The 25,711-nt window shown below is 48.2% G+C and overlaps 3 protein-coding genes across 6 annotated transcripts in view; 2 read left to right on the top strand and 1 right to left on the bottom strand.

Moving 5' to 3' along the window:
- FUS (FUS RNA binding protein) overlaps positions 1-23,864 on the top strand; it is a 41,502-nt gene extending 17,638 nt beyond the window's left edge. Inside the window, exons 7-15 of one of the 4 annotated variants that reach the window (XM_085533255.1) lie at positions 7,226-7,260; positions 8,393-8,425; positions 8,909-9,015; positions 10,549-10,678; positions 10,762-10,863; positions 12,647-12,758; positions 12,838-12,971; positions 15,599-15,752; positions 23,708-23,864. In XM_085533255.1, coding sequence (XP_085389381.1) covers positions 7,226-7,260; positions 8,393-8,425; positions 8,909-9,015; positions 10,549-10,678; positions 10,762-10,863; positions 12,647-12,758; positions 12,838-12,971; positions 15,599-15,752; positions 23,708-23,747 — 847 coding nt within the window. In that variant the 3' untranslated portion in view covers positions 23,748-23,864. Of the gene's footprint in view, positions 1-7,225; positions 7,261-8,392; positions 8,426-8,908; positions 9,016-10,548; positions 10,679-10,761; positions 10,864-11,472; positions 12,008-12,646; positions 12,759-12,837; positions 12,972-14,252; positions 15,307-15,598; positions 15,753-23,707 lie in introns of those variants that run through there. The other 3 variants (XM_085533258.1, XM_085533256.1, XM_085533257.1) reach the window with 3 other exon arrangements.
- LOC146751965 (uncharacterized) lies at positions 4,045-7,231 on the bottom strand. Its single transcript, XM_085533259.1, has 2 exons — positions 6,272-7,231; positions 4,045-6,134 (listed from the first exon to the last, which is right to left on the bottom strand). The coding sequence occupies exons 1-2, from the start codon at positions 6,334-6,336 to the stop codon at positions 5,243-5,245; spliced, it is 957 nt and encodes a 318-aa protein (XP_085389385.1). The 5' UTR covers positions 6,337-7,231; the 3' UTR covers positions 4,045-5,242.
- On the top strand, positions 15,759-23,701 carry LOC146751964 (uncharacterized). Its single transcript, XM_085533261.1, is given in 1 exon segment — positions 15,759-23,701. A coding segment is annotated over 1 exon segment (1,011 nt). The 5' UTR covers positions 15,759-21,550; the 3' UTR covers positions 22,562-23,701.
- Positions 23,865-25,711: the final 1,847 nt, after the last annotated feature.

The following is a 25,711-nucleotide window of genomic DNA, read 5'->3' as shown; positions in this document are numbered from 1 at the left end:
GAGGAAACACGGGGTAGGTGCAGAGCCGGGAAATGGGGGGAAATGGGGGAAAAATGGGAAAATTGGGGGGAAAAATGGGAAAATTGGGGCTAAAATGCGAGAATATGGGGTCAGAATGGGGGAAAATGGAGGATGTGGGAGCCGGGGAGGACGAGGAGGAAACATGGGGTAGGTGCAGAGCCGGGAAATGGAGGGAAATGGGGGAAAAAATGGGAAAATTGGGTCAAAATGGGGGAAAATGGAGGATGTGGGAGCCGGGGAGGATGTAGAGGAAACGGGGTAGGTGCAGAGCCGGGAAATGGGGGGAAATGGGGGAAAGTGGGTGAAAATGGGGTGAAAATGGGAGGTATGGGGGAAAATAGGAGAAAATTGGGTCCAAATGGGGGAAAATGGGGGACGGGGGAGCTGGGGAGGACGAGGAGGAAACATGGGGTAGGTGCAGAGCCGGGAAATGGGGGGAAAATTGGGTCAAAATGGGGGAAAATGGGGTTAAAATGGGGAAAGATGGGGGGAAAATGGGGGAATATGGGGTGAAAATGGGGGAAAATGGAGGATGTGGGAGCTGGGGAGGACGAGGAGGAAACATGGGGTAGGTGCAGAGCCGGGAAATGGGGGGAAATGGGGGAAAAAATGGGAAAATTGGGTCAAAATGGGGGACGGGGGAGCTGGGGAGGACGAGGAGGAAACATGGGGTAGGTGCACAGCCGGGAAATGGGGGAAAATGGGGGAAAAATGGGGGGAAAAATGGGAAAATTGGGTCAAAATGGGGGAAAATGGGGGAAAATTGGGTCAAAATGGGGGAAAATGGAGGATGTGGGAGCTGGGGAGGATGTAGAGGAAACACGGGGTAGGTGCAGAGCCGGGAAATGGGGGGAAATGGGGGAAAAAATGGGAAAATTGGGTCAAAATGGGAGACGGGGGAGCTGGGGAGGACGAGGAGGAAACATGGGGTAACTGCAGAGCTGGGAAATGGGGGGAAAAATGGGGGGAGAAATGGGGGGAAAAATGGGAAAATTGGGTCAAAATGGGGGAAAATGGGGTTAAAATGGGGAAAGATGGGGTGAGAATGGGGAAAGATGGGGTGAAAATGGGGGAAAATGGAGGATGTGGGAGCCGGGGAGGACGAGGAGGAAACATGGGGTAGGTGCAGAGCTGGGAAACGGGGGAAAAAATGGGAAAATTGGGTCAAAATGGGAAAATTGGGGCTGAAATGGGAGAATATGGGGTCAGAATGGGGGAAAATGGGGGAAAATGGAGGAAAATGGAGGATGTGGGAGCTGGGGAGGACGAGGAGGATACATGGGGTAGGTGAAGAGCTGGGAAATGGGGGGAAATGGGGGAAAATTGGGTCAAAATGGGGGAAAATGGAGGATGTGGGAGCTGGGGAGGACGAGGAGGAAACATGGGGTAGGTGCAGAGCCGGGAAATGGGGGGAAATGTGGGAAAAATGGGGGAAGATGGGGTGAAAATGGGGAAAGATGGGTTGAAAATGGGAGAAGATGGGGTAAAGATGGGAGAAATGGGGTGAAAATTGAAGAAAATGGGGGTAGATGGGGTGAAAATGGGGTCAGAATGGGGTCAAAATGGGGGAAAAATGGGTCAAAATGGGCGAAGATGGGGAAATGGGGGGGGATGGGGTGAAAATGGGGTAAGATGGGGTCAGGATGGGAGAAATGGGGTGAAAATTGAAGAAAATGGGGGAAATGGGGCTAATATGGGAGAGAATGGGGTCAAAATGGGTAAAAATGGGGAATATTGCGGTCAGAATGGGGGAAAATGGGGTCAAAATGGGATAATGTGGGGTCAAAATGTGAGAATATGGGGTCAAAATGAGAGAAAATTGGGTCAAGATGGGAGAAATGGGGTGAAAATTGAAGAAAATGGGGGTAGATGGGGTGAAAATGGGTGAGAATGGGGTCAAAATGGGGGAAAACGGGAGAAAATTGGATCAAAATGGGGGAAAATGGGAGAAAATTAGGTCAAAATGGGGAAAGATGGGGGAAAATGGGGTCAAAATGGGGGAAAATGGGGTCAAAATGGGGGATGATGGGGTCGAAATGGGAGAAAATGGGGCAAAATGGGGGAAAATTGGAGAAATGGGGCTGAAATGGGAGAAAAGGGGGGTTAAAATGGGTGAAGATGGGGTGAAAATGGGGTGAAAGCAGGAGAAAATGGGGTCCAAATGAGAGAAAATGGGGGGAGAAGGGATCAGCTTGGGGAAAAATTGGGTCAAATGGGGCCAAAATGGGGGAAGGTGGGCTGAAAATGGGGTCAAAATGGAGGAAAATGGGGCCAAAATGGGGTTGAAATGGGAGAAAATGGGGGCATAATGGGGGAAAATGTGAGAAATGGGGCTGAAATGGGAGAATATGGGGCCAAAATGGGAGAAATGGGGGAAAATTGGGGTCAAAATGGGGGAAAACCGGGCCAAAATGGGGTCAAAATGGAAAATTGGGCCAAAATGGGAGAAAATGGTGTCAAAATGGGTGGGAGACGCTATGGGGTATGGGGGGGGGGGGGGGGGGGGGCTTTAAAATGGGGTGGATATGGGGGGCAGAAATGGGGGCAAACGGCCCCATAAAATGAGGGGAAGATCCCTATTAGGGGTGCTTTGAATGGTCTCAAAATGAGGGAAAACGGTGAAAAAAAGGAGCAAAAAATGATGATAATGTGAAATATAAGGGGTGAGAAATGGGGAGGAACCCCCCGGGATGGGGGTTTGGTGGAAAAAGAAGGGAAAACGGTGAAAAAGAAGGGAAAATGGTTAAATAAAGAAGGGGAAATGGTTAAAAAAGAAGGGAAAATGGTGAAAAAAGACGGGGAAATGGTGAAAAAAAGAAGGGGAAATGGTGAAAAATGTAGGGAAAATGGTTAAAAAGAAGGGAAAATGGTGAAAAAATGAAAGGAGAATTGAGGGTGGAAGCGATGGGAGGGATCCTCCCAATAGACCATGGGTGAATTGACCAAAAAGAAGGAAAATGGACCCAAAAAAAGGTTGAGTGATGGAGCTGTGTGAAGTGGTAAAAGGCCCCAAAATGGGGTGAAAAAGGTGGTTTTTAGGGTGTGAAGGTGGTGCCTGGAACAGGCGTGGGGTGAAAACACGATGGGAAATGGGGGGAAATAGGGGGAAAAAGGGAAATGAGGGGAGAAAAGGAGGAAATGGGGGGGAAAAGGAGGAAATGAGGGGAGAAAAGGAGGAAATGAGGCAAAAAAGGAGGAAATGAGGTGAAAAAAAGGAAGGAAATGGAATAAAAATGAAAGGAAATGTAAGGAATTGGTTTAAAAATGAGAGGAAATGGAATAAAAATGTGAGGAAATGGGATAAAAATGAGAGGAAATAGAAGGAAATGGGATAAAAATGAGAGGAAATGGAAGGAAATGGAAAAAAAAAAGGGGGAAGTGGAATAAAAATGAGAGGAAATGGACTAATAATTAGAGGAAATATAAGGAAATAAAATGAAAATGGAAGGAAATGGAATAAAGACGAGAGGAAATGGAAGGAAATGGGGAAAAAAAGGGGGGAAATGGAATAAAAATGGAAGGAATGGTGTAAAAATGAGAGGAAACGAAAGGAAATGGAATAAAAATGTGAGGAAATGGGATAAAAATGAGAGGAAATAGAAGGAAATGGACTAATAATTAGAGGAAATATAAGGAAATAAAATGAAAATGGAAGGAAATGGAATAAAGACAAGAGGAAATGGAAGGAAATTGAATAAAAATGAGGGGAAATGGGATCAAAATGAGAAGAAATGGAAGGAAATGGTTTAAAAATGAGAGGAAATGGGAAAAAAGGGGGCGAATGGAATAAAAATGAAAGGAAATGGAAGGGAATGGTCTAAAATGAGGAAATGAAATGGAGTGAAAATGAGAGGAAATGAAAGGAAGTGGTTTAAAAATGAGAGAAAATGGAAGAAAATGGGGGAAAAAAGGGGAAATAAAATAAAAATGAGAGGAAATGGAATGAAGATGGGAGGAAATGGAAGGAAATTGAATGAAAATGGGAGGAAATGGAATAAAGATAGGAGGAAGTGAAAGGAAATGGGAAAAAAAAGGGAAATGGAATAAAAATGGAAGGAAATGGCCTAAAAATGAGAGGAAATGGAATAAAAAGGAAGGAAATGGAAGGAAATAGAATGAAAAATGGGAGGAAATGGAATAAAAATACGAGGAAATGAAAGGAAATGGGAAGAAAAAAGGGAAATGGAATAAAAATGGAAGGAAATGGCCTAAAAATGAGAGGAAGTGGAATAAAAAGGAAGGAAATGGAAGGAAATAGAATGAAAAATGGGAGTAAACGTAATAAAAATAGGAGGAAGTGAAAGGAAATGGGGGAAAAAAAGGGAAATGGAATAAAAATGGAAGGAAATGGCCTAAAAATGAGAGGAAGTGGAATAAAAGTGAGAGGAAATGGAAGGAAATTAAATGAAAATCGGGAGGAAATTGAATAAAAATAGGAGGAAATGAAAGGAAATGGGGGAAAAAAAGGGAAATGGAATAAAAATGGAAGGAAATGGAAGGAAATGGCCTAAAAATGAGAGGAAATGGAATAAAAAGGAAGGAAATGGAAGGAAATAGAATGAAAAATGGGAGTAAACGTAATAAAAATAGGAGGAAGTGAAAGGAAATGGGGGGAAAAAGGGAAATGGAATAAAAATGGAAGGAAATGGCCTAAAAATGAGAGGAAATGGAATAAAAAGGAAGGAAATGGAAGGAAATAGAATGAAAAATGGGAGGAAATGGAATAAAAATAGGAGGAAATGAAAGGAAATGGGGGAAAAAAAGGGAAATGGAATAAAAATGGAAGGAAATGGCCTAAAATGAGAGGAAGAGGAATAAAAAGGAAGGAAATGGAAGGAAATAGAATGAAAAATGGGAGGAAATGGAATAAAAATACGAGGAAATGAAAGGAAATGGGAAAAAAATGCGAGGAAATAAAAGGAAATGGAGTAAAGATTAAAGGAAATGGAAGGAAATGATCTAAAAATGAGAAGATAAGAAAGGAAATGATGTAAAAATGAGGGGAAATGGTTTAAAGATGAGAAGAAATGGTCTAGAAATGAAAGGAAATGGTCTAAAAATGAGGGGAAATGGTCTAAAAGTGAGAGGAAATGGTCAAAAAATGAGAGGAAATGGTTAAAAAATGAGAGGAAATGGAAACCACCCCCCAAAAAAAGGGTAAAAACAGCAAAAAAGGCCAAAAAAAAACCAGAGCAAAGGGGCAGAGCGGCCTGTTGTGTGGTCAGTGAATGGTCGGTCCGTGCTCAGAGTGGTTTTGGGCCAGAAAAGGCCGATTTTGGGTGGCGGAGGTGAGTATGGGGCGAGCGGCGGGTGCTTTGTTTGTGCCTGTTAACAAACTCTGGTTTTGTGTGCTGCAGGTGTGAAAGGCAGCGACACTTTGCAATGCTCCGCCTTTATCCGCAGCTTTTGGGTTCAAAAAAGGCAGAAAAGGGCAAAAAAAAGGGGATAAATAGACCTTAAAGAAGCCGAAAAGAAGGGAAAATGAGAAATAAGATGAGAAGGAAGGGAGGGGGGAGCGGCGTCCTGTGGGACGGGCTGCAGGCAGACAGCTAGGCCAAAGATGGCCGCCAAAAGAAAGATGGCCGCCAAAGATGGCTGACAAAGATGGCCGACAAAAGAAAGATGGCCGCCAAAAGAAAGATGGCCAACAAAGATGGCCGACAAAAGAAAGATGGCCGCCAAAAGAAAGATGGCTGACAAAGATGGCCACCAAAAGAAAGATGGCTGACAAAAATGGCCGACAAAAAGATGGCTGACAAAGAAGGCCGCCATAAAAATGGCCGCCAAAAGTAAGATGGCCGCCAAAGATGGCTTCCAAAAGAAAGATGGCTTCCAAAAGAAAGATGGCTGACAAAGATGGCTGCCAAAAGAAAGATGGCCGCCCAAAAGATAGATGGCCACCGAATGATGGCTGACAAAGGTGGCTGCCAAAAGAAAGATGGCTGACAAAGATGGCCGCCAAAAGAAAGATGGCTGACAAAGATGGCCGACAAAGATGGCCGCCAAAAGAAAGATGGCTGACAAAGATGGCTGCCAAATAAAGATGGCTGACAAAGATGGCCGCCAAAAGAAAGATGGCTGACAAAGATGGCCGCCAAAAGAAAGATGGCCGCCTAAAGATGGCCACCAAAAGAAAGATGGCTGACAAAGATGGCCGCCAAATGAAAGATGGCCGCCATAAAAATGGCCGCCAAAAGATGGCCGACAAAGATGGCCGCCAAAAGAAAGATGGCCGCCTAAAGATGGCCGCCAAAAGAAAGATGGCTGACAAAGATGGCCACCAAAAGAAAGATGGCCACCAAAGATGGCCGCCATAAAAATGGCCGCCAAAAGATGGCCGACAAAGATGGCTGCCAAAAGAAAGATGGCCACCAAAGATGGCCGCCAAGTGGCCCTAAGAAGGCCCCAAAACAGCCCTAAAAAGGCCCCAAAATGGCCCTAAAAAGGTCCCAAAATGCCCCAAAATGCGGGGTTTTGTTTGGAAGGTCAGAAATGGCCGCCAAGGAGCCATTTTGAGTGCGGCCGCCATCAAAAAAAGGGCAGATTTGGGGTTTTTTTGGTCAACTTTTGGACTCAAAGAGCAAAAAGGGGGAAGGTGGGGGGAACTGTGTGGAGCTTGTGGGAAGTCAAGAAAAGAACCCAAAAAAGCCCCAAAAATGGGCAAAAATGGCTGTTTTTTTTTTTTAAACCAGGGTCAGTCAGTGTCAAATAACCAATAGGTGGAAAAAAAAATGAGCAAATTTGGGGTTTTTTACCCCAAAAATGTGGAAAAGGGGGGGAGACAGTGTAGGCCCCAGATCCTCCCTCATAGGGGCCTATTGGGATGGAAAAGCCTCCAAGCGCCTCACGGGGCTTCTTCAGAACGGCCAAAAAAAGCTCAATTTGGGGTTTTTAACCCATTTTTTGGACCCCATCCCCCTCTATAATCCCCCCCATCCCCCTCCCCCCCTTTTACTGCTGCGAGAGGAGCATCAACGACGGATGGAGACCCCCAAAACCCCCCCCAAAATACCCCCACAAAATGGCCGCCCTTCCCACACAAAATAACCCATCAAGGAGGGGCTTCAGGACGGAGGAAACTGCTCAAAAACGCCGATTTGACCCCAAAAAAACGCATTTTTAAGCTTAAAAACTACACCCCCCCTTAAAAAAAGCATAAAAGGCATAAAAAAGAGGCTTCATATCTTCTAATTTATCTCCTCAGCGGTGGTGAGCGTGGTGGCTTCAATAAATTTGGTGGTAAGTGGCAAGAGTTCAGCATTTGAACCCAAAATGAACCAAAATCGAGCGAAAACAGGTCAAAAATAAGACCCAAAAAGTGTTATTTTTTGGTGGTGTTGTTATTTAACCCAATTCTCTTCACGACAGCCGAAGGCCGGGGCCGCGTTTTGGGTTGAAAAAGGCCGAAATAAGGGCAAAAAAAGGCCGAAATAAGGGCAAAAAAAGGCCGAAATAAGGGTAAAAAAGGCCTAAAAAAGGGCACGGTTGACTGATGAGAGACGGTGGCGGCGGATTTGGGTGAAAAAAGTGGTATTTTGGGACCAACCAAACAAAAAATGCTATTATTAAGACCCAAAATATGCCACGGTTGAGTGTGAAGGAACAGAGAAATAAGGCGAAAATGGGTAAAAAATGATGAAAAAAAGGTGGTTTTTTTGGGTTGAAAAAGCTGGTGTCGAGTTAAAAACTGAAAGGGTTTGCATGTGGTTTGTCGATGCAAAAAAAATGGGCCCGGAAAGCTGCGGTTTTGGGGCAAAAAAAGCCCAAAATGGGCAATGTCGGGTAGCGCTGAGGCGCTAAAATGGAGCCGAATGGTGAAGTAAAAATGGGCAAATAAAGGTTTTTCACCCCAAAACGGGGGCGGTGAAGGTGGTGAACGATGAGTTAAAGAGTAAAAAGCGAACAAAAAAAATGAGTGTTTTTGGGTTGAACCGAATCTGAGGGATTTAAGCCCAAATCGAAGGGCGACGCTTTGGGTGCCATTAAGGTGTATGAACCCGATGTGCTTTGGAATCCAATGGGTGTCGATTAAAAACGGATGGTTTTTTTGGGTTAAAAAAGGCCCGAAATGGTTAAAAAAAGGTGGAATCGCGGCCTCTAGTGAGGAGGCAACTAAAAACAGGACCTAAAATGATGGGTTTTAACCCCAAAATGGGGTGCGGGATGAGGCTATAGGGGGGTGTTATTAAGGTTATTAAGATGGGGGGGGGGGGGGGGGAGGGTTTAATTAATTAATTAGTGTTAATTGGGAGCGATTTTAAAGGGTTTGGGCTGGGGGTGTGCAGCGCTCCCCCCAACCTTATTAATTTATGCTAATTAGTTAATTAATGCTAATTAATGCTGTGTGTTAATTTCTTGCATGTGCTGAAAGGACCACGGGACCAAGGGCCGAGGCATGACCCTGGTAATTAATAGGGGGGTATGCTAATTAAGGGGGGGTTATTAGCATTATTCGGGAGTTATTAGCATAATATGGGGGATATTTGCATAATATGGGGGATATTTGCATAATAAGGGGGGTTATTAGCATAATGAGGGGAGAGCGAATGGTCTCTAGTGTTGAATGGGTCAGTTACGATCTATTATGCTAATTAAGGGGGTTATTAGCATAACGAGGGGGTTATTAGCATATGAGTGAATGGTCTCTAGTGTTGAATGGGAGGGTCAATTATAATCAATAATTATGCTAATTAGGGGGGAGTTATTAGCATAATAAGGGCGGAGCGAATGGTCTGTACTCCTGTATGCGAAGGTCAATAATTAACCTAATGAGGGGGGGTGTTAATTAACTTCCTGAGGGTCTAATGGGCACGGTGATTAGGGACGCTAATTAGGGGGGTGTTAATTAGCACGGTTAATTAATTATGCTAATGAGCTGTGCCCATAGGTGAGCAGGACAACTCGGACAACAACACCATCTTCGTGCAGGGGCTGGGGGAGAACGTCACCATCGAGTCGGTGGCTGATTACTTCAAGCAGATCGGGATCATTAAGGTGAGCTTAGCGTGTGCTTAGCGTGTCCTTAGCGTGTCCTTGGCGTGCCCTTGGCGTGTCCTTAGTGTGTGCTTAGCATGTTTTTAGCGTATCCTTGATGTGTTCCTAGTGTGCCCTTAGCGTGTCCTTACCATGTCTTTAGTGTGTCCTTAGTGTGTGCTTAGTATGTACTTAGCGTGTTCTTAGTGTGTCTTTAGCATGTCTTTAGTGTGTCCTTGGTGTGCCCTTAGCGTGTGCTTAGTGTGTCTTTAGTGTGTCCTTGGTGTGTGCTTAGCGTGTCCTTAGCGTGTCCTTGGCGCGTCCTTACCATGTCTTTAGTGTGTCCTTAGTGTGTGCTTAGTATGTACTTAGCGTGTGCTTAGTGTGTCTTTAGCATGTCTTTAGTGTGTCCTTGGTGTGTGCTTAGCGTGTCCTTGGCATGTCCTTAGTGTGTGCTTAGCATGTTTTTAGCCTATCCTTGATGTGTTCTTAGTGTGCCCTTAGCGTGTCCTTACCATGTCTTTAGTGTGTCCTTAGTGTGTGCTTAGTATGTACTTAGCGTGTTCTTAGTGTGTCTTTAGCATGTCTTTAGTGTGTCCTTGGTGTGCCCTTAGCGTGTGCTTAGCGTGTCCTTAGTGTGTGCTTAGTGTGTCTTTAGTGTGTCCTTGGTGTGTGTTTAGCGTGTCCTTAGCGTGTCCTTGGCGCGTCCTTAGCGTGTCTTTAGTGTGTCCTTGGTGTGTGCTTAGTGTGTCCTTAGCATGTCTTTAGTGTGTCCTTAGTGTGCCTGTAGCATGTTCTTTGCGTGTCCTTAGTGTGTTTTTAGTGCGTCCTTGGCATTTCTTTAGTGTGTCCTTGGCATGTCCTTAGTGTGTTCTTGGCATCTCCTTAGTGTGTCCTTAGTGTGTGCTTAGCATCTCCTTAGCGTGACTTTAGTGTGTGCTTAGCATGTTCTTAGTGTGTCCTTGATGTGTTCTTAGCGTGTCCTTGGCATGTCCTTAGTGTGTCCTTAGGATGTCTTTAGTGTGTCCTTGGCGTGTCCTTAGTGTGTGCTTGGCATCTCCTTAGCGTGACTTTAGTGTGTGTTTAGCATGTTTTTAGCGTGTTCTTAGTGTGCCCTTAGCGTGTCCTTAACATATCTTTAGACTGTCCCTAGTGTGTATTTGGCGTATTCTGTGTCCTTAGCATGTCTTTAGTGTGTCCTTGGTGTGTCTTTAGTGTGTGCTAGTTATGTCCTTAGCATGTTTTAGTGTGTGCTTAGCATGTTCTTAACATGCCCTTGGTGTCTTCTTAGTGTGTGCCTGGCGTGTCTGTAGTGTGTCCCTAGCGTGTCCTTAGTGTGTTTTTAGTGTGTTCTTAGCGTGTCCTTGGTGTGTCCTTAGCGTGTTCTTAGCATGTCCCATGTTCAATGTGCCATCAACTTTCTGTTGCACTTCCCCAACCCACCACCAGGGGGCAGCACCGCTTTGTATTTCCTTCCCACCCTACCCCCTTAGCGTGTCCTTAGCGTGTCCTTAGCGTGTCCTTAGCGTGTCCTTAGCGTGTCCTTCCCCTCAGACCAACAAGAAGACGGGGCAGCCCATGATCAACCTGTACACGGACCGCGAGACGGGCAAACTTAAAGGGGAAGCCACCGTCTCCTTCGACGACCCCCCCTCCGCCAAGGCCGCCATCGATTGGTTTGATGGTACGACCCCCCCCCCCCCCTTTAAACCCCCTTTAAACCCCCCCATTTTTGGCTCATTTTGGGCTGAAATGTCATGTTTTTAGGCAAGGAATTCTCCGGGAACCCCATCAAGGTTTCCTTTGCCACCCGACGGGCTGATTTCAACCGCGGTGGAGGTGGGGGACGAGGAGGACGAGGGAGGGGAGGTGAGCAGAGAAACCCCAAATCGGCCCTTTTTGACCCCAAAATGAGGAGAGGAAATGGGGCTGTGGGGCTCTATGGGGTGGATATTGGGATCTGTGGGGTTTCTATGGGGCTCTATGGGGTGGATGTTGGGATCTGTGGGGTTTCTATGGGGCTCTGTGGGGTTTCTATGGGGCTCTATGGGGTGGATATTGGGATCTGTGGGGTTTCTATGGGGCTCTATGGGGTTTCTATGGGGCTCTATGGGGTGGATATTGGGATCTGTGGGGTTTATATGGGGTTCTATGGGGTTTCTATGGGGCTCTATGGAGTGGATATTGGGATCTGTGGGATTTATATGGGGCTCTATGGGGGTTCTATGGGGTTTATATGGGGCTCTATGGGGTGGATATTGGGATCTGTGGGGTTTCTATGCGGCTCTATGGGGGTTCTATGGAGTTTACATGGGGCTCTATGGGGTTTATATTGGGATCTGTGGGATTATATGGGGCTCTATGGGGTTTATATGGGGTTTCCTTGTATCTCCATGTATCTCTGTGGGGTCTCCATGTATCTCCATGTATCTCTATGGGGTCTCCATGTATCTCTATGGGGTTTCTGTGTCCCCATAGGCCCTATGGGTCGCGGTGGGTTCTATGTATCTCTATGGGGTTTCTGTGTCCCCATAGGCCCTATGGGTCGCGGTGGGTTCTATGTATCTCTATGGGGTCTCCATGTATCTCTATGGGGTCTCCATGTATCTCTATGGGGTCTCCATGTATCTCTATGGGGTTTCCTTGTATCTCCATGTATCTCTATGGGGTTTCCTTGTATCTCTATGGGGTCTCCATGTATCTCTATGGGCTCTCTATGTATCTCTATGGGGTTTCCTTGTATCTCTATGGGGTTTCCTTGTATCTCCATGTATCTCTATGGGGTCTCCATGTATCTCTATGGGGTTTCTGTGTCCCCATAGGCCCTATGGGTCGCGGTGGGTTCTATGTATCTCTATGGGGTTTCCATGTATCTCTATGGGGTCTCCATGTATCTCTATGGGGTTTCTGTGTCCCCATAGGCCCTATGGGTCGCGGTGGGTTCTATGTGTCTCTATGGGGTCTCCATGTATCTCTATGGGGTCTCCATGTATCTCTATGGGGTTTCCTTGTATCTCCATGTATCTCTATGGGCTCTGTATGTATCTCTATGGGGTCTCCATGTATCTCTATGGGGTCTCCATGTATCTCCATGTATCTCTATGGGCTCTGTATGTATCTCTATGGGGTCTCCATGTATCTCTATGGGGTCTCCATGTATCTCTATGAGCTCTCTATGTATCTCTATGGGGTCTCCATGTATCTCTATGGGGTTTCTGTGTCCCCATAGGCCCTATGGGTCGCGGTGGGTTCTATGTATCTCTATGGGGTCTCCATGTATCTCTATGTATCTCCATGTATCTCTATGGGCTCTCTATGTATCTCTATGGGGTCTCCATGTATCTCTATGGGGTTTCTGTGTCCCCATAGGCCCTATGGGTTGCGGTGGGTTCTATGTATCTCTATGGGGTCTCCATGTATCTCTATGGGGTTTCCATGTATCTCTATGGGGTCTCCATGTATCTCCATGTATCTCTATGGGGTTTCTGTGTCCCATAGGCCCTATGGGTCACGGTGGGTTCTATGTATCTCTATGTATCTCCATGTATCTCTATGGGGTTTCTGTGTCCCCATAGGCCCTATGGGTCGCGGTGGGTTCTATGTATCTCTATGGGGTCTCCATGTATCTCTATGGGGTTTCTGTGTCCCATAGGCCCTATGGGTCGCGGTGGGTTCGGTTCTGGTTCCGGCGGTGCCAGTCGTGGTGGTTTCCCCAGCGGTGGCGGCGGCCAACAAAGAGCAGGAGATTGGAAATGCCCCAACCCGTAAGTGCCCCCATTTTGGGTTAAAAACACCCAAAAAAGGGGCTTTTCTACCTAAAATAAACCTTATTAATTATTATAGGGCCTGCGAGAATATGAATTTCTCCTGGAGGAATGAATGTAACCAATGTAAGGCCCCCAAACCTGATGGACCTGGAGGACCCCATATGGGGGGGGGGAAATACCCCGGAGGAGGACGAGGGGGGAACCATATGGGTAAGTGTGAGCACCCCATAAGTACACCATTAGGAACCAATGGTGACCCCAAAACACACCAATTTGGGGCATTTTAACCCCAATTTGGAGCATTTTGACCCCCAAAACCCCAATTTTGGGTCATTTTACCCACTAAAAACCCCATTCAGCACCAATTTAGAGCCTTATTCCTCCCCCAAACCCCTTCAGACCCAATTTGGGGCATTTTAGCCCCAAAAAAACCCCATTCAGCCCCAATTTGGGGCATTTTAACCCCAAAAACCCCATTCTGCCCCAATTTTGAGCCTTATTCCCCCCCATTCAGCTCCAATTTGGGGCATTTTAACCCCAAAAAAGCCTCAATCAGCCCCAATTTGGGGCATTTTAGCCACTAAAAACCCCATTCAGCCCCAATTTGGGGCATTTTGACCCCAAAAACCCCATTCAGCCCCAATTTAGAGCCTTATTTCCCCCCATTTCGCCCCAATTTGGGGCATTTTAACCCCAAAAACCCCATTCAGCCCCAATTTAGAGCCTTATTCCTCCCCCAAACCCCATTCAGCCCTAATTTGGGGCATTTTAGCCCCAAAAAACCTCAATAAGCCCCAATTTGGGGCATTTTAACCCCCCAAAAAACCCCATTCAGCCCCAATTTGGGGCATTTTGACCCCAAAAAATCCCTTTCAGACCCAATTTGGGGCATTTTGACCCCAAAAAAAACCTCAATCAGCCCCAATTTGGGGCCATTTTACCCCCTAAAAACCCCATTCAGCCCCAATTTGGGGCCATTTAACCCCAATTTGGCTTCATTACTGCCCCACTTCGGGGTCTTTTCCCCCCCAAACCCCCTTCAGACCCCCCTCCCCACCCCATAAACCCCAATTTTGCCCCTTTTTTCCCCATTTTGCCCCAATTTAGTCCAATTTTGCCCCATTTTTCCCCAATTTAGTCCCTTTTTCCCCCCCATTTTTCCCCTATTTGGGGTCTTTTGACCCCCCCAAAACCCCATTCAGCCCCACTTTAGGGCCTTATTCCCCCCCATAAACCCCAATTTTGCCCCTTTTTTCCCCATTTTGCCCCAATTTAGTCCAATTTTGCCCCGTTTTTCCCCAATTTTGTCCCTTTTTCCCCCCATTCAGCCCCACTTTGGGGCCATTTAACCCCATTTTGGCTTCATTACTGCCCCAATTTGGGGTCTTTCCCCCCCCCAAAAACCCCATTCAGCCCCACTTTAGGGCCTTATTCCCCCATTTTTGCCCATTTTTGCCCCATTTTCCCCCAATTTTGCCCTTATTCCCACAGGAGGAGGTGGGGGCTTTGAGGAGCGTCGCGGGGGGTTCGACAGGCCCCAATTTGGGCCCTTTTACCCCCAATTTTCCCCCCAAACCCCCTTCAGACCCCCCTCCCCACCCCATAAACCTCAATTTTGCCCCTTTTTTCCCCATTTTGCCCCAATTTAGTCCAATTTTGCCCCATTTTCCCCCAATTTTTCCCCAATTTAGTCCCTTTTTCCCCCCATTTTTCCCCTATTTGGGGTCTTTTAACCCCCCCAAAACCCCATTCAGCCCCACTTTAGGGCCTTATTCCCCCCTTTTGGCCCCATTTTTGCCCATTTTTGCCCCATTTTGCCCCAATTTTCTCCTTATTCCCACAGGAGGAGGTGGGGGCTTTGAGGAGCGTCGCGGGGGGTTCGACAGGCCCCAATTTGGGCCCTTTTACCCCCAATTTTCCCCCCAAACCCCTTCAGACCCCCCTCCCCACCCCATAAACCCCAATTTTGCCCCTTTTTTCCCCATTTTGCCCCAATTTAGTCCAATTTTGCCCCATTTTCCCCCCCTTTTTCCCCAATTTAGTCCCTTTTTCCCCCCATTTTTTCCCAATTTGGGGTCTTTCCTCCCCCCAAAACCCCATTCAGCCCCACTTTAGGGCCTTATTCCCCCCATAAACCCTATCCAACCCCATTTTTGCCCATTTTTGCCCATTTTTGCCCCATTTTGCCCCAATTTTCTCCTTATTCCCACAGGAGGAGCTGGGGGCTTTGAGGAGCGTCGCGGGGGGTTCGACAGGCCCCAATTTGGGCCTTTTTACCCCCAAAAAACCCCATTCAGCCCCAATTTGGGGCATTTTAACCCCAATTTGGAGCATTTTTACCCCCAAAACCCCAATTTTGGGTCATTTTACCCCCAAAAAACCCCATTCAGCCCCAATTTGGGCCATTTTACCCCCAAAAAAACCCCATTCAGCCCCAATTTGGGGCCATTTAACCCCATTTTGGCTTCATTACTGCCCCAATTTGGGGTCTTTCCCACCCCTTCTAAACCCCATTCAGCCCCAATTTGGGGCATTTTAACCCCAATTTGGAGCATTTTTACTCCCAAAACCCCAATTTTGGGTCATTTTAACCCCAAAAAACCCCATTCAGACCCAATTTGGGGCCAGTTGACCCCCATTCCCTCCCCAAACCCCAATTTAGGGCCATTTTTCCCCCCACTTTGGCCCCAATTTGGGCCCTTTTCGCCCCATTCAGCCCCACTTTGGGGCCTTTCTGACCCCCCCAAACCCCAATTTGGGGCCTTGTGACCCCCTTTTGGCCCCGATTTTGCCCATTTTTGCCTCATTTTGCTCCAATTTTGTCCTTGTTCCCACAGGAGGAGGTGGGGGCTTTGAGGAGCGTCGCGGTGGTCGCGGGGGGTTCGACAGGGGGGGCTTCAGAGGAGGAAGAGGAGGAGGAGAACGAGGGAACTTCAGGGGAGGAAGAGGAGGAGACCGGGGGGGATTCGGGCCTGGCAAGATGGACTCCAGGTAAGGAGGATTTTGGGGTAAGAAATGGCAGATTTGGGGCATTTTTAAAGGCCTTGAGTCCCCTTATGGGATGGGGGACCATATTAGGGTCTATAGGAGCCACAATTGGGGTCCTTGTATGGGCTGGGGGTCCATAGGAGCCACTATTGGGGTCCTTAATGATGAAACTGGCCATTTTTGGGGTAAGAAATGGAAGATTTGGGTCATTTTTAAAGGGCCTTGAGTCCCCTTATGGGATGGGGGAGAACATGGGGGTCTATAGGAGCCACTATTGGGGTCCTTATATGGGCTGGGGGCTGGGGGTCTATAGGAGCCACAATTGGGGTCCTTATATGGGCTGGGGGTCTATAGGAGCCACTATTGGGGTCCTTTACAATGAAACTGGCCATTTTTGGGGTAAGAAATGGAAGATTTGGGTCATTTTTAAAGGCCTTGAGTCCCTTTATGGGATGGGGGAGAACATTGGGGTCTATAGGAGCCACAATTGGGGTCCTTGTATGGGCTGGGGGCTGGGGGTCCATAGGAGCCACTATTGGGGTCCTTAATGATGAAACTGGCCATTTTGGGGTAAGAAATGGCAGATTTGGGGCATTTTTAAGGGGCCTTGAGTCCCTTATGGGATGGGGGAGAACATTGGGGTCTATAGGAGCCACAATTGGGGTCCTTGTATGGGCTGGGGGCTGGGGGTCCATAGGAGCCACAATTGGGGTCCTTAATGATGAAGCTGGCCATTTTTGGGGTAAGAAATGGAAGATTTGGGGCATTTTTAAAGGCCTTGTGTCCCCTTATGGGATGGGGGAGAACATTGGGGTCTATAGGAGCCACAATTGGGGTCCTTATATGGGATGGGGGCTGGGGGTCCATAGGAGCCACTACTGGGGTCCTTAATGATGAAGCTGCCCATTTTTGGGGTAAGAAATGGCAGATTTGGGGCATTTTTAAAGGCCTTGAGTCCCTTATGGGATGGGGAAGAACATTGGGGTCTATAGGAGCCACTATTGGGGTCCTTAACCCCAAACCTGCCCTTGATTTGGGGTCAGAAACAGCAGATTTGGGTCTTTAGGAACCACAATTGGGGTCAATGATGATGTTGGGGGGGGGGGGGTTGATTTGGGGTCAGAAAAGGCAGATTTGGGTCCATAGGAAACACTATTGGGGTCCTTAAGGCCAGACCCCATTATGGGTTGGGGGCTGGGGGGTACATTGGGGTCTATAGGAGCCACAATTGGGGTCCTTTATAAGGCCAAGTGATGGGGGGGGGATTGGGGGGAACATTGGGGTCCTTAACCCCATATTTTGGGGTAAGAAATGGCAGATTTGGGTCATTTTTAAGGCCTTGAGTCCCTTATGGGATGGGGGACCATATTAGGGTCTATAGGAGCCACAATTGGGGTCCTTATATGGGATGGGGGTCCATAGGAGCCACTATTGGGGTCCTTAATGATGAAGCTGCCCATTTTTGGGGTCAGAAATGGCAGATTTGGGTCATTTTAAAGGCCTTGAGTCCCTTATGGGATGGGGGAGAACATTGGGGTCTATAGGAGCCACAATTGGGGTCCTTATATGGGATGGGGGCTGGGGGTCCATAGGAGCCACAATTGGGGTCCTTAGTGATGAAGCTGCCCATTTTTGGGGTAAGAAATGGCAGATTTGGGTCATTTTTAAAGGGCCTTGAGTCCCTTATGGGATGGGGGACCATATTAGGGTCTATAGGAGCCACAATTGGGGTCCTTATATGGGCTGGGGGCTGGGGGTCCATTGGAGCCACAATTGGGGTCCTTAGTGATGAAGCTGCCCATTTTTGGGGTAAGAAATGGCAGATTTGGGGCATTTTTAAAGGCCTTGAGTCCCCTTATGGGATGGGGGAGAACATTGGGGTCTATAGGAGCCACAGTTGGGGTCCTTATATGGGATGGGGGAGCACATGAGGGTCTATAGGAGCCACTATTGGGGTCCTTTGCAATGAAGCTGCCCATTTTTGGGGTCAGAAATGGCAGATTTGGGTCATTTTTAAGGCCTTGAGTCCCTTATGGGATGGGGGAGAACATTGGGGGCTATAGGAGCCACAATTGGGGTCCTTGTATGGGCTGGGGGTCTATAGGAGCCACTATTGGGGTCCTTTACAATGAAACTGGCCATTTTTGGGGTCAGAAATGGCAGATTTGGGTCATTTTTAAAGGGCCTTGAGTCCCTTATGGGAAGGGGGAGAACATTGGGGTCTATAGGAGCCACAATTGGGGTCCTTAACCCCAAACCTGCCCTTGATTTGGGGTCAGAAACAGCAGATTTGGGTCAGTAGGAACCACAATTGGGGTCAATGATGATGTTGGGGGGGGGGGGGGGTTGATTTGGGGTCAGAAATGGCAGATTTGGGTCATTTTTAAGGGCCTTGAGTCCCTTATGGGATGGGGGAGAACATTGGGGTCTATAGGAGCCACAATTGGGGTCCTTATATGGGCTGGGGGCTGGGGGTCTATAGGAGCTCCAACTGGGGTCCTTAACCATAAACCTGCCCATTTTTGGGGTAAGAAATGGCAGATTTGGGTCATTTTTAAAGGCCTTGAGTCCCTTATGGGATGGGGGAGAACATTGGGGTCTATAGGAGCCACTATTGGGGTCCTTATATGGGATGGGGGCTGGGGGTCCATAGGAGCCACAATTGGGGTCCTTTACAATGAAGCTGCCCATTTTTGGGGTCAGAAATGGCAGATTTGGGTCATTTTTAAGGGGCCTTGAGTCCCTTATGGGATGGGGGAGAACATTGGGGTCTATAGGAGCCACAATTGGGGTCCTTAACCCCAAACCTGCCCTTGATTTGGGGTCAGAAACAGCAGATTTGGGTCAGTAGGAACCACAATTGGGGTCAATGATGATGTTGGGGGGGGGGGGGGGTTGATTTGGGGTCAGAAATGGCAGATTTGGGTCATTTTTAAGGGCCTTGAGTCCCTTATGGGATGGGGGAGAACATTGGGGTCTATAGGAGCCACAATTGGGGTCCTTATATGGGCTGGGGGCTGGGGGTCTATAGGAGCTCCAACTGGGGTCCTTAACCATAAACCTGCCCATTTTTGGGGTAAGAAATGGCAGATTTGGGTCATTTTTAAAGGCCTTGAGTCCCTTATGGGATGGGGGAGAACATTGGGGTCTATAGGAGCCACTATTGGGGTCCTTATATGGGATGGGGGCTGGGGGTCCATAGGAGCCACAATTGGGGTCCTTTACAATGAAGCTGCCCATTTTTGGGGTCAGAAATGGCAGATTTGGGTCATTTTTAAGGGGCCTTGAGTCCCTTATGGGATGGGGGAGAACATTGGGGTCTATAGGAGCCACAATTGGGGTCCTTAACCCCAAACCTGCCCTTGATTTGGGGTCAGAAACAGCAGATTTGGGTCAGTAGGAACCACAATTGGGGTCAATGATGATGTTGGGGGGGGGGGGGTTTGATTTGGGGTCAGAAACGGCAGATTTGGGTCCATAGGAAACACTATTGGGGTCCTTAAGGCCAGACCCCATTATGGGTTGGGGGCTGGGGGGTACATTGGGGTCTATAGGAGCCACAATTGGGGTCCTTTATAAGGCCAAGTGATGGGGGGGGATTGGGGGGAACATTGGGGTCCTTAACCCCATTTTTGGGGTCAGAAATGGAAGATTTGGGGCATTTTTAAAGGCCTTGAGTCCCCTTATGGGATGGGGGAGAACATTGGGGTCTATAGGAGCCACTATTGGGGTCCTTATATGGGATGGGGGAGCACATTAGGGTCTATAGGAGCCACTATTGGGGTCCTTTACAATGAAACTGGCCATTTTTGGGGTAAGAAATGGCAGATTTGGGTCATTTTTAAAGGCCTTGAGTCCCTTATGGGATGGGGGAGAACATGGGGGTCTATAGGAGCCACAATTGGGGTCCTTATATGGGATGGGGGCTGGGGGAGAACATGGGGGTCTATAGGAGCCACAATTGGGGTCCTTGTATGGGATGGGGGTCCATTGGAGCCACAATTGGGGTCCTTAATGATGAAGCTGCCCATTTTTGGGGTAAGAAATGGCAGATTTGGGGCATTTTTAAAGGCCTTGAGTCCCTTATGGGATGGGGGAGAACATTGGGGTCTATAGGAGCCACAGTTGGGGTCCTTAACCATGAGACCATTTTTGGGGTCAGAAACGGCAGATTTGGGTCTATAGGAAACACCCCAAACCCTCAATTTTGGGTCCAAAAACCCCAATTTTGAGGCCAAAACCCTCAATTTTGGGTCCAAAAACCCCAATTATGGGTCTAAAAACCCCAATTTTGAGACTGAACCCTCCAATTTTTGGGACCAGAAACCTCAATTTTGGGTCTTAAACCCTCAATTTTGGGACCAAAAACCCCAATTTTGAGGCCAAAACCCTCAATTTTGGGTCCAAAAACCCCAATTATGGGTCTAAAAACCCCAATTTTGAGACAACCCTCCAATTTTTGGGACCAGAAACCTCAATTTTGGGTCCAAAAAGCCCCAATTTTGGGTCCAAAAACCCCAATTTTGAGGCCAAAACCCTCAATTTTTGGTCCAAAAACCCCAATTATGGGTCCAGAACCCCGATTTTGGGGCCAAACCTCTCAATTATGGGGCCAAAAATCCCAATTTTTGGACCAAAACACCCAATTTTGGGGCCAAACCCCTCAATTATGGGGCCAAAAACCCCAATTTTGAGGCCAAAAGCCCCAATTTTGGGTCTTAAGCTTTCAATTTTGGGTCCAAAAGCCCCGATTTTGGGGCCAAAACCCCAATTATGGGGCCAAACCCCTCAATTATGGGGCCAAAAACGCCAATTTCGGGTCCAAAAACCCCAATTTTGGGGCCAAAAAGCCCAATTTTGGGGCCATACCCTCCAATTTTGGGACCAAAAGCCCCAATTTGGGGTCCAACCCCCCCCAGTTTTGGGTCCAAAAATCCCAATTTTGGGTCCAAAAACACCAATTTTGAATCCAAAACACCCAATTTTGGGTCTTAAGCCCTCAATTTTGGGTCCAAAACCTCAATTATGGGTCCAAAACCCTCAATTTTGGGTCCAACCCCCCCAGTTTTGGGTCCAAAAACCCCAATTTTGAGTCTTAAACCCTCAATTTTGGGTCCCAAAACCCCAATTTTGGGGCCCAAAAGCCCAATTTTGGGGCCATACCCCCCAATTTTGGGACCAAAAACCCCAATTATGGGTCCAACCCCCCCCAGTTTTGGGTCCAAAAACCCCAATTTTGGGTCCAAAAACCCCAATTTTGAGTCTTAAACCCTCAATTTTGGGTCCAAAACCCCAATTTTGGGTCCAAAAACCCCAATTTTGGGACCAAAAACCCCAATTATGGGTCTAAAAACCCCAATTTTGAGACTGAACCCTCCAATTTTTGGGACCAGAAACCTCAATTTTGGGTCCAAATGCCCCAATTTTGGGTCTTAAACCCTCAATTTTGGGTCCAAAACCCTCAATTTTGGGTCCAAAAACCCCAATTTTGGGTCCAAAAACCCCAATTTTGAGTCTTAAACCCTCAATTTTGGGTCCAAAAACCCCAATTTTGGGTCCAAAAACCCCAATTTTGGGACCAAAAAGCCCAATTTTGGGGCCATACCCCCCAGTTTTGGGTCCAAAAACCCCAATTTTGGGTCCAACCCTCCCAGTTTTGGGTCCAAAAGCCCCAATTTTGGGTCCAACCCCCCCAGTTTTGGGTCCAAAAACCCCAATTTGGGGTCCAAAAACACCATTTTGAGGCCAAAACACCCAATTTTGGGTCTTAAGCCCTCAATTTTGGGTCCAAAACCCCAATTATGGGTCCAAAACCCTCAATTTTGGGTCCAAAAACCCCAATTTTGAGTCTTAGACCCTCAATTTTGGGTTCAAAAACCCCAATTTTGGGACCAAAAAGCCCAATTTTGGGTCCAAAAACCCCAATTTTGGGACCAAAAAGCCCAATTTTGGGTCCAAAACCCCCAATTTTGGGACCAAAAAGCCCAATTTTGAGTCTTAAACCCTCAATTTTGGGTCCAAAAACCCCAATTTTGGGACCAAAAAGCCCAATTTTGGGGCCATACCCCCCAATTTTGGGACCAAAAGCCCCAATTTGGGGCCATACCCCCCAGTTTTGGGACCAAAAACCCCAATTATGGGTCCAACCCCCCCCAGTTTTGGGTCCAAAAACCCCAATTTGGGGTCCAAAAACCTCAATTTTGGGTCCAAAAAACCCAATTATGGGTCTAAAAACCCCAATTTTGAGACTGAAACCTCCAGTTTTGGGACCAGAAACCTCAATTTTGGGTCTTAAACCCTCAATTTTGGGACCAAAAACCCCAATTTTGGGTCCAAAAACCCCAATTTTGAGGCCAAAACCCTCAATTATGGGTCCAAAAGCCCCAATTTTGGGTCCAAAAACCCCAATTTTGGGTCCAAAATCCCCAGTTATGGTTCCAAAACCCTCAATTTTGGGTCCAAAACCCCAATTATGGGTCTAAAAACCCCAATTTTGAGACTGAACCCTCCAATTTTTGGGACCAGAAACCTCAATTTTGGGTCCAAATGCCCCAATTTTGGGTCTTAAACCCTCAATTTTGGGTCCAAAAAGCCCAATTTTGGGTCCAAAAACCCCAATTTTGGGTCCAAAAACCCCAATTTTGGGACCAAAAAGCCCAATTTTGGGGCCATACCCCCCAATTTTGGGACCAAAAGCCCCAATTTTGGGTCTTAAACCTTCAATTTTGGGTCCAAAACCCCAATTATGGGTCCAAAACCTTCAATTTTGGGTCCAAAAACCCCAATTTTGGGTCCAAAAACCCCAATTTTGAGTCTGAAACCCTCAATTTTGGGTCCAAAAACCCCAATTTTGGATCCAAAAACCCCAATTTTGGGACCAAAAACCCCAATTTTGGGGCCATACCCCCCAATTTTGGGACCAAAAGCCCCAATTTTGGGTCCAACGCCTCCAGTTTTGGGTCCAAAAACCCCAATTTGGGGTCCAAAAACCCCAATTTTGAGTCTTAAACCCTCAATTTTGGGTCCAAAAACCCCAATTTTGGGTCCAAAAACCCCAATTTTGGGACCAAAAAGCCCAATTTTGGGTCCAACCCCCCCAATTTTGGGTCCAAAAACCCCAATTTTGAGGCCAAAACCCTCAATTTTGGGACCAAAAACCCCAATTTTGGGACCAAAAAGCCCAATTTTGGGGCCATGCCCCCCAATTTTGGGACCAAAAGCCCCAATTTTGGGTCCAACCCTCCCAGTTTTGGGTCCAAAACCCCCAATTTTGGGTCCAAAAACCCCAATTTGGGGTCCAAAAACCCCAATTTTGAGGCCAAAACACCCAATTTTGGGTCTTAAGCCCTCAATTTTGGGTCCAAAACCCCAATTATGGGTCCAAAACCCTCAATTTTGGGTCCAAAAACCCCAATTTTGGGTCCAAAAACCCCGATTTTGGGGCTATACCCCCCAATTTTGGGACCAAAAGCCCCAATTTTGGGTCCAACCCCCCCAGTTTTGGGTCCAAAAACCCCAATTTTGAGGCCAAAACACCCAATTTTGGGTCTTAAGCCCTCAATTTTGGGTCCAAAACCCCAATTACGGGTCCAAAACCCTCAATTTTGGGTCCAAAAACCCCAATTTTGGATCCAAAAACCCCAATTTTGGGACCAAAAAGCCCAATTTTGGGTCCAACCCCCCCAATTTTGGGTCCAAAAAGCCCAATTTTGGGGCCATACCCCTCAATTATGGGGCCAAAAATGCCAATTTCGGGTCCAAAAAGCCCAATTTTGGGGCCAAAAAGCCCAGTTTTGGGGCCATACCCCCCAATTTTGGGTCCAAAAACCCCAGTTTTGGGTCCAAAAACCCCAGTTTTAGGTCCAAAAACCCCAATTGTTGGTCGTTTTATTGTGTTGATTTTGGGGCTAAAAAAGCCCTATTTGGGATCCTATTAATGCCTATTTTTCTCTCCATAGGGGCGACCACCGACAGGACCGCCGTGAGCGACCCTACTGACCCTCAAAATAGCCCTTTTTTACTCCAAATTGCCCAATTCTCCCCTTTTTAACCCCAAAACAACACGGTGTCGCCCCGTTCCGGATTTACCCCCCCCAATAAAGCCTTGGGGTGACACATGGGATCTATGGGGTCAATGGGGTGGGACCCGGATGTGTTAATTAAGGCCTTAATGAGGCACTTCCCGTCATGGGTTAATTAGTGAGGAGTTAATGAGCTGCTGTGGGGCCGGGTGGGGCTGTGGGGCCGCTGACTCAGGGTAAAGCTATAGGGCCTGTGGGGCGGCCATAGGGGATAGGGGAGCTATGGGGCAGCCCTATAGGGGAGCTATGGGGTGGCCCTATAGGGGATGGGGGGGGTATAGGGGAGCTATAGGGGAGCTATGGGGCAGCCCTATAGGGGAGCTATGGGGTGGCCATATAGGGGATGGGGGGGTTATAGGGGAAGGGGGGGGTATAGGGGAGCTATGGGGCGGCCCTATAGGGGAGCTATGGGACAGCCCTATAGGGGAGTGGGGGGGTATAGGGGAGCTATGGGGCGGCCATATAGGGGGATAGGGGTGCTATAGGGCGGCCCTATGGGGGGATGGGGGGGGTATAGGGAAGTTATGGGGCAGCCCTATAGGGGAGCTATGGGGCGGCCCTATAGGGGAACTATGGGGCGGCCCTATAGGGGAGCTATGGGGCGGCCATATAGGGGAGTGGGGGTATAGGGGAGCTATAGAGGAGCTATGGGGCAGCCTTATAGGGGAGCTATGGGGCGGCCCTATAGGGGAGTGGGGGGGTATAGGGGAGCTATGGGGCGGCCCTATAGGGGAGCTATGGGGTGGCCCTATAGGGGAGCTATGGGACGGCCCTATAGGGGAGTGGGGGGGTATAGGGGAGCTATGGGGCGGCCATATAGGGGGATGGGGGTGCTATAGGGCGGCCCTATGGGGGGATGGGGGGGGTATAGGGAAGTTATGGGGCAGCCCTATAGGGGAGCTATGGGGCGGCCATATAGGGGATGGGGGGTATAGGGGAGCTATGGGGCGGCCCTATAGGGGATGGGGGGGGTTTAGAGCAGCTATGGGGCGGCCATATAGGGGATGGGGGGGTGATAGGGGAGCTATAGGGCCATGTGGGGCGGCCCTATAGGGGACGTGGGGGGTATAGGGGTGCTATGGGATGGCCCTATAGGGGATGGGGGGTATAGGGAAGCTATGGGGCGGCCTTATAGGGGAGGGGGTGTATAAGGGTGCTATGGGGCGGCCATATAGGGGGATGAGGGTGCTATAGGGGAGCTATGGGGCGGCCCTATAGGCTGGGGTGCTATGGGGTGGCCCTACAGGGGAAGTGGTGGGTATAGGGGTGTTATGGGATGGCCCTATAGGGGATGGGGGGTATAGGGAAGCTATGGGGCGGCCTTATAGGGGAGGGGGGGTATAGGGGTGCTATGGGGCGGCCATATAGGGGAAGGGGGGGGTATAGGGGTGCTATAGGGAATATGGGGCGGCCCTATAGGGGATATGGGGTCTATGGGGTGGCCCTATAGGGGATATGGGGTCTATGGGGTGGCCCTATAGGGGATATGGGGCTTATGGGGCGGCCCTATAGGGTCAAAGCGGCCCTATAGGGGATATGGGGTCTATGGGGTGGCCCTATAGGGGATATGGGTTTATGGGACGGCCCTATAGGGGATATGGGGCCATGGGACGTACCTATAGGGACTATGGGGCCATGGGGCGGCCCTATAGGGTCAAAGGAGACCTATGGGGCGGCCCTATAGGGTCGGGGGGATCTATGGGGTCTTCAATGCATTACAAGAGGGGGCGTGGCTTGATTTCCATATAAGGAAGTGGGCGTGGCCTAGGAGCGGATTCCCAAGCACGCAGTGGGCGTGGCCTGCTCCATTGACGTGGCTTAAGGTGCTTCCATATATGGGCAATGGGCGTGGCTTAGCTCACCATATAAGGGCAAAGTGGG

The sequence above is a fragment of the Coturnix japonica genome, unplaced genomic scaffold (genome assembly GCF_054131305.1).
Source record: "Coturnix japonica strain WE unplaced genomic scaffold, WE-NBRP24 Scf058, whole genome shotgun sequence".
NCBI lineage: Eukaryota > Metazoa > Chordata > Aves > Galliformes > Phasianidae > Coturnix > Coturnix japonica.
This window is presented reverse-complemented; position numbering and strand designations above follow the sequence as displayed.

Excerpts from the sequence above, each read along its gene's own strand:
- LOC146751965 (XM_085533259.1), bottom strand. The coding sequence starts at position 6,336 with ATGGCGGCCATCTTTGGTGGCCATCTTTCTTTTGGTGGCCATCTTTGT. Across the intron at positions 6,135-6,271 it reads TGTCAGCCATCTTTCTTTTG|GCGGCCATCTTTCTTTTGGC; the intron begins GCGGCCATCTTT and ends GGCCATCTTTAG.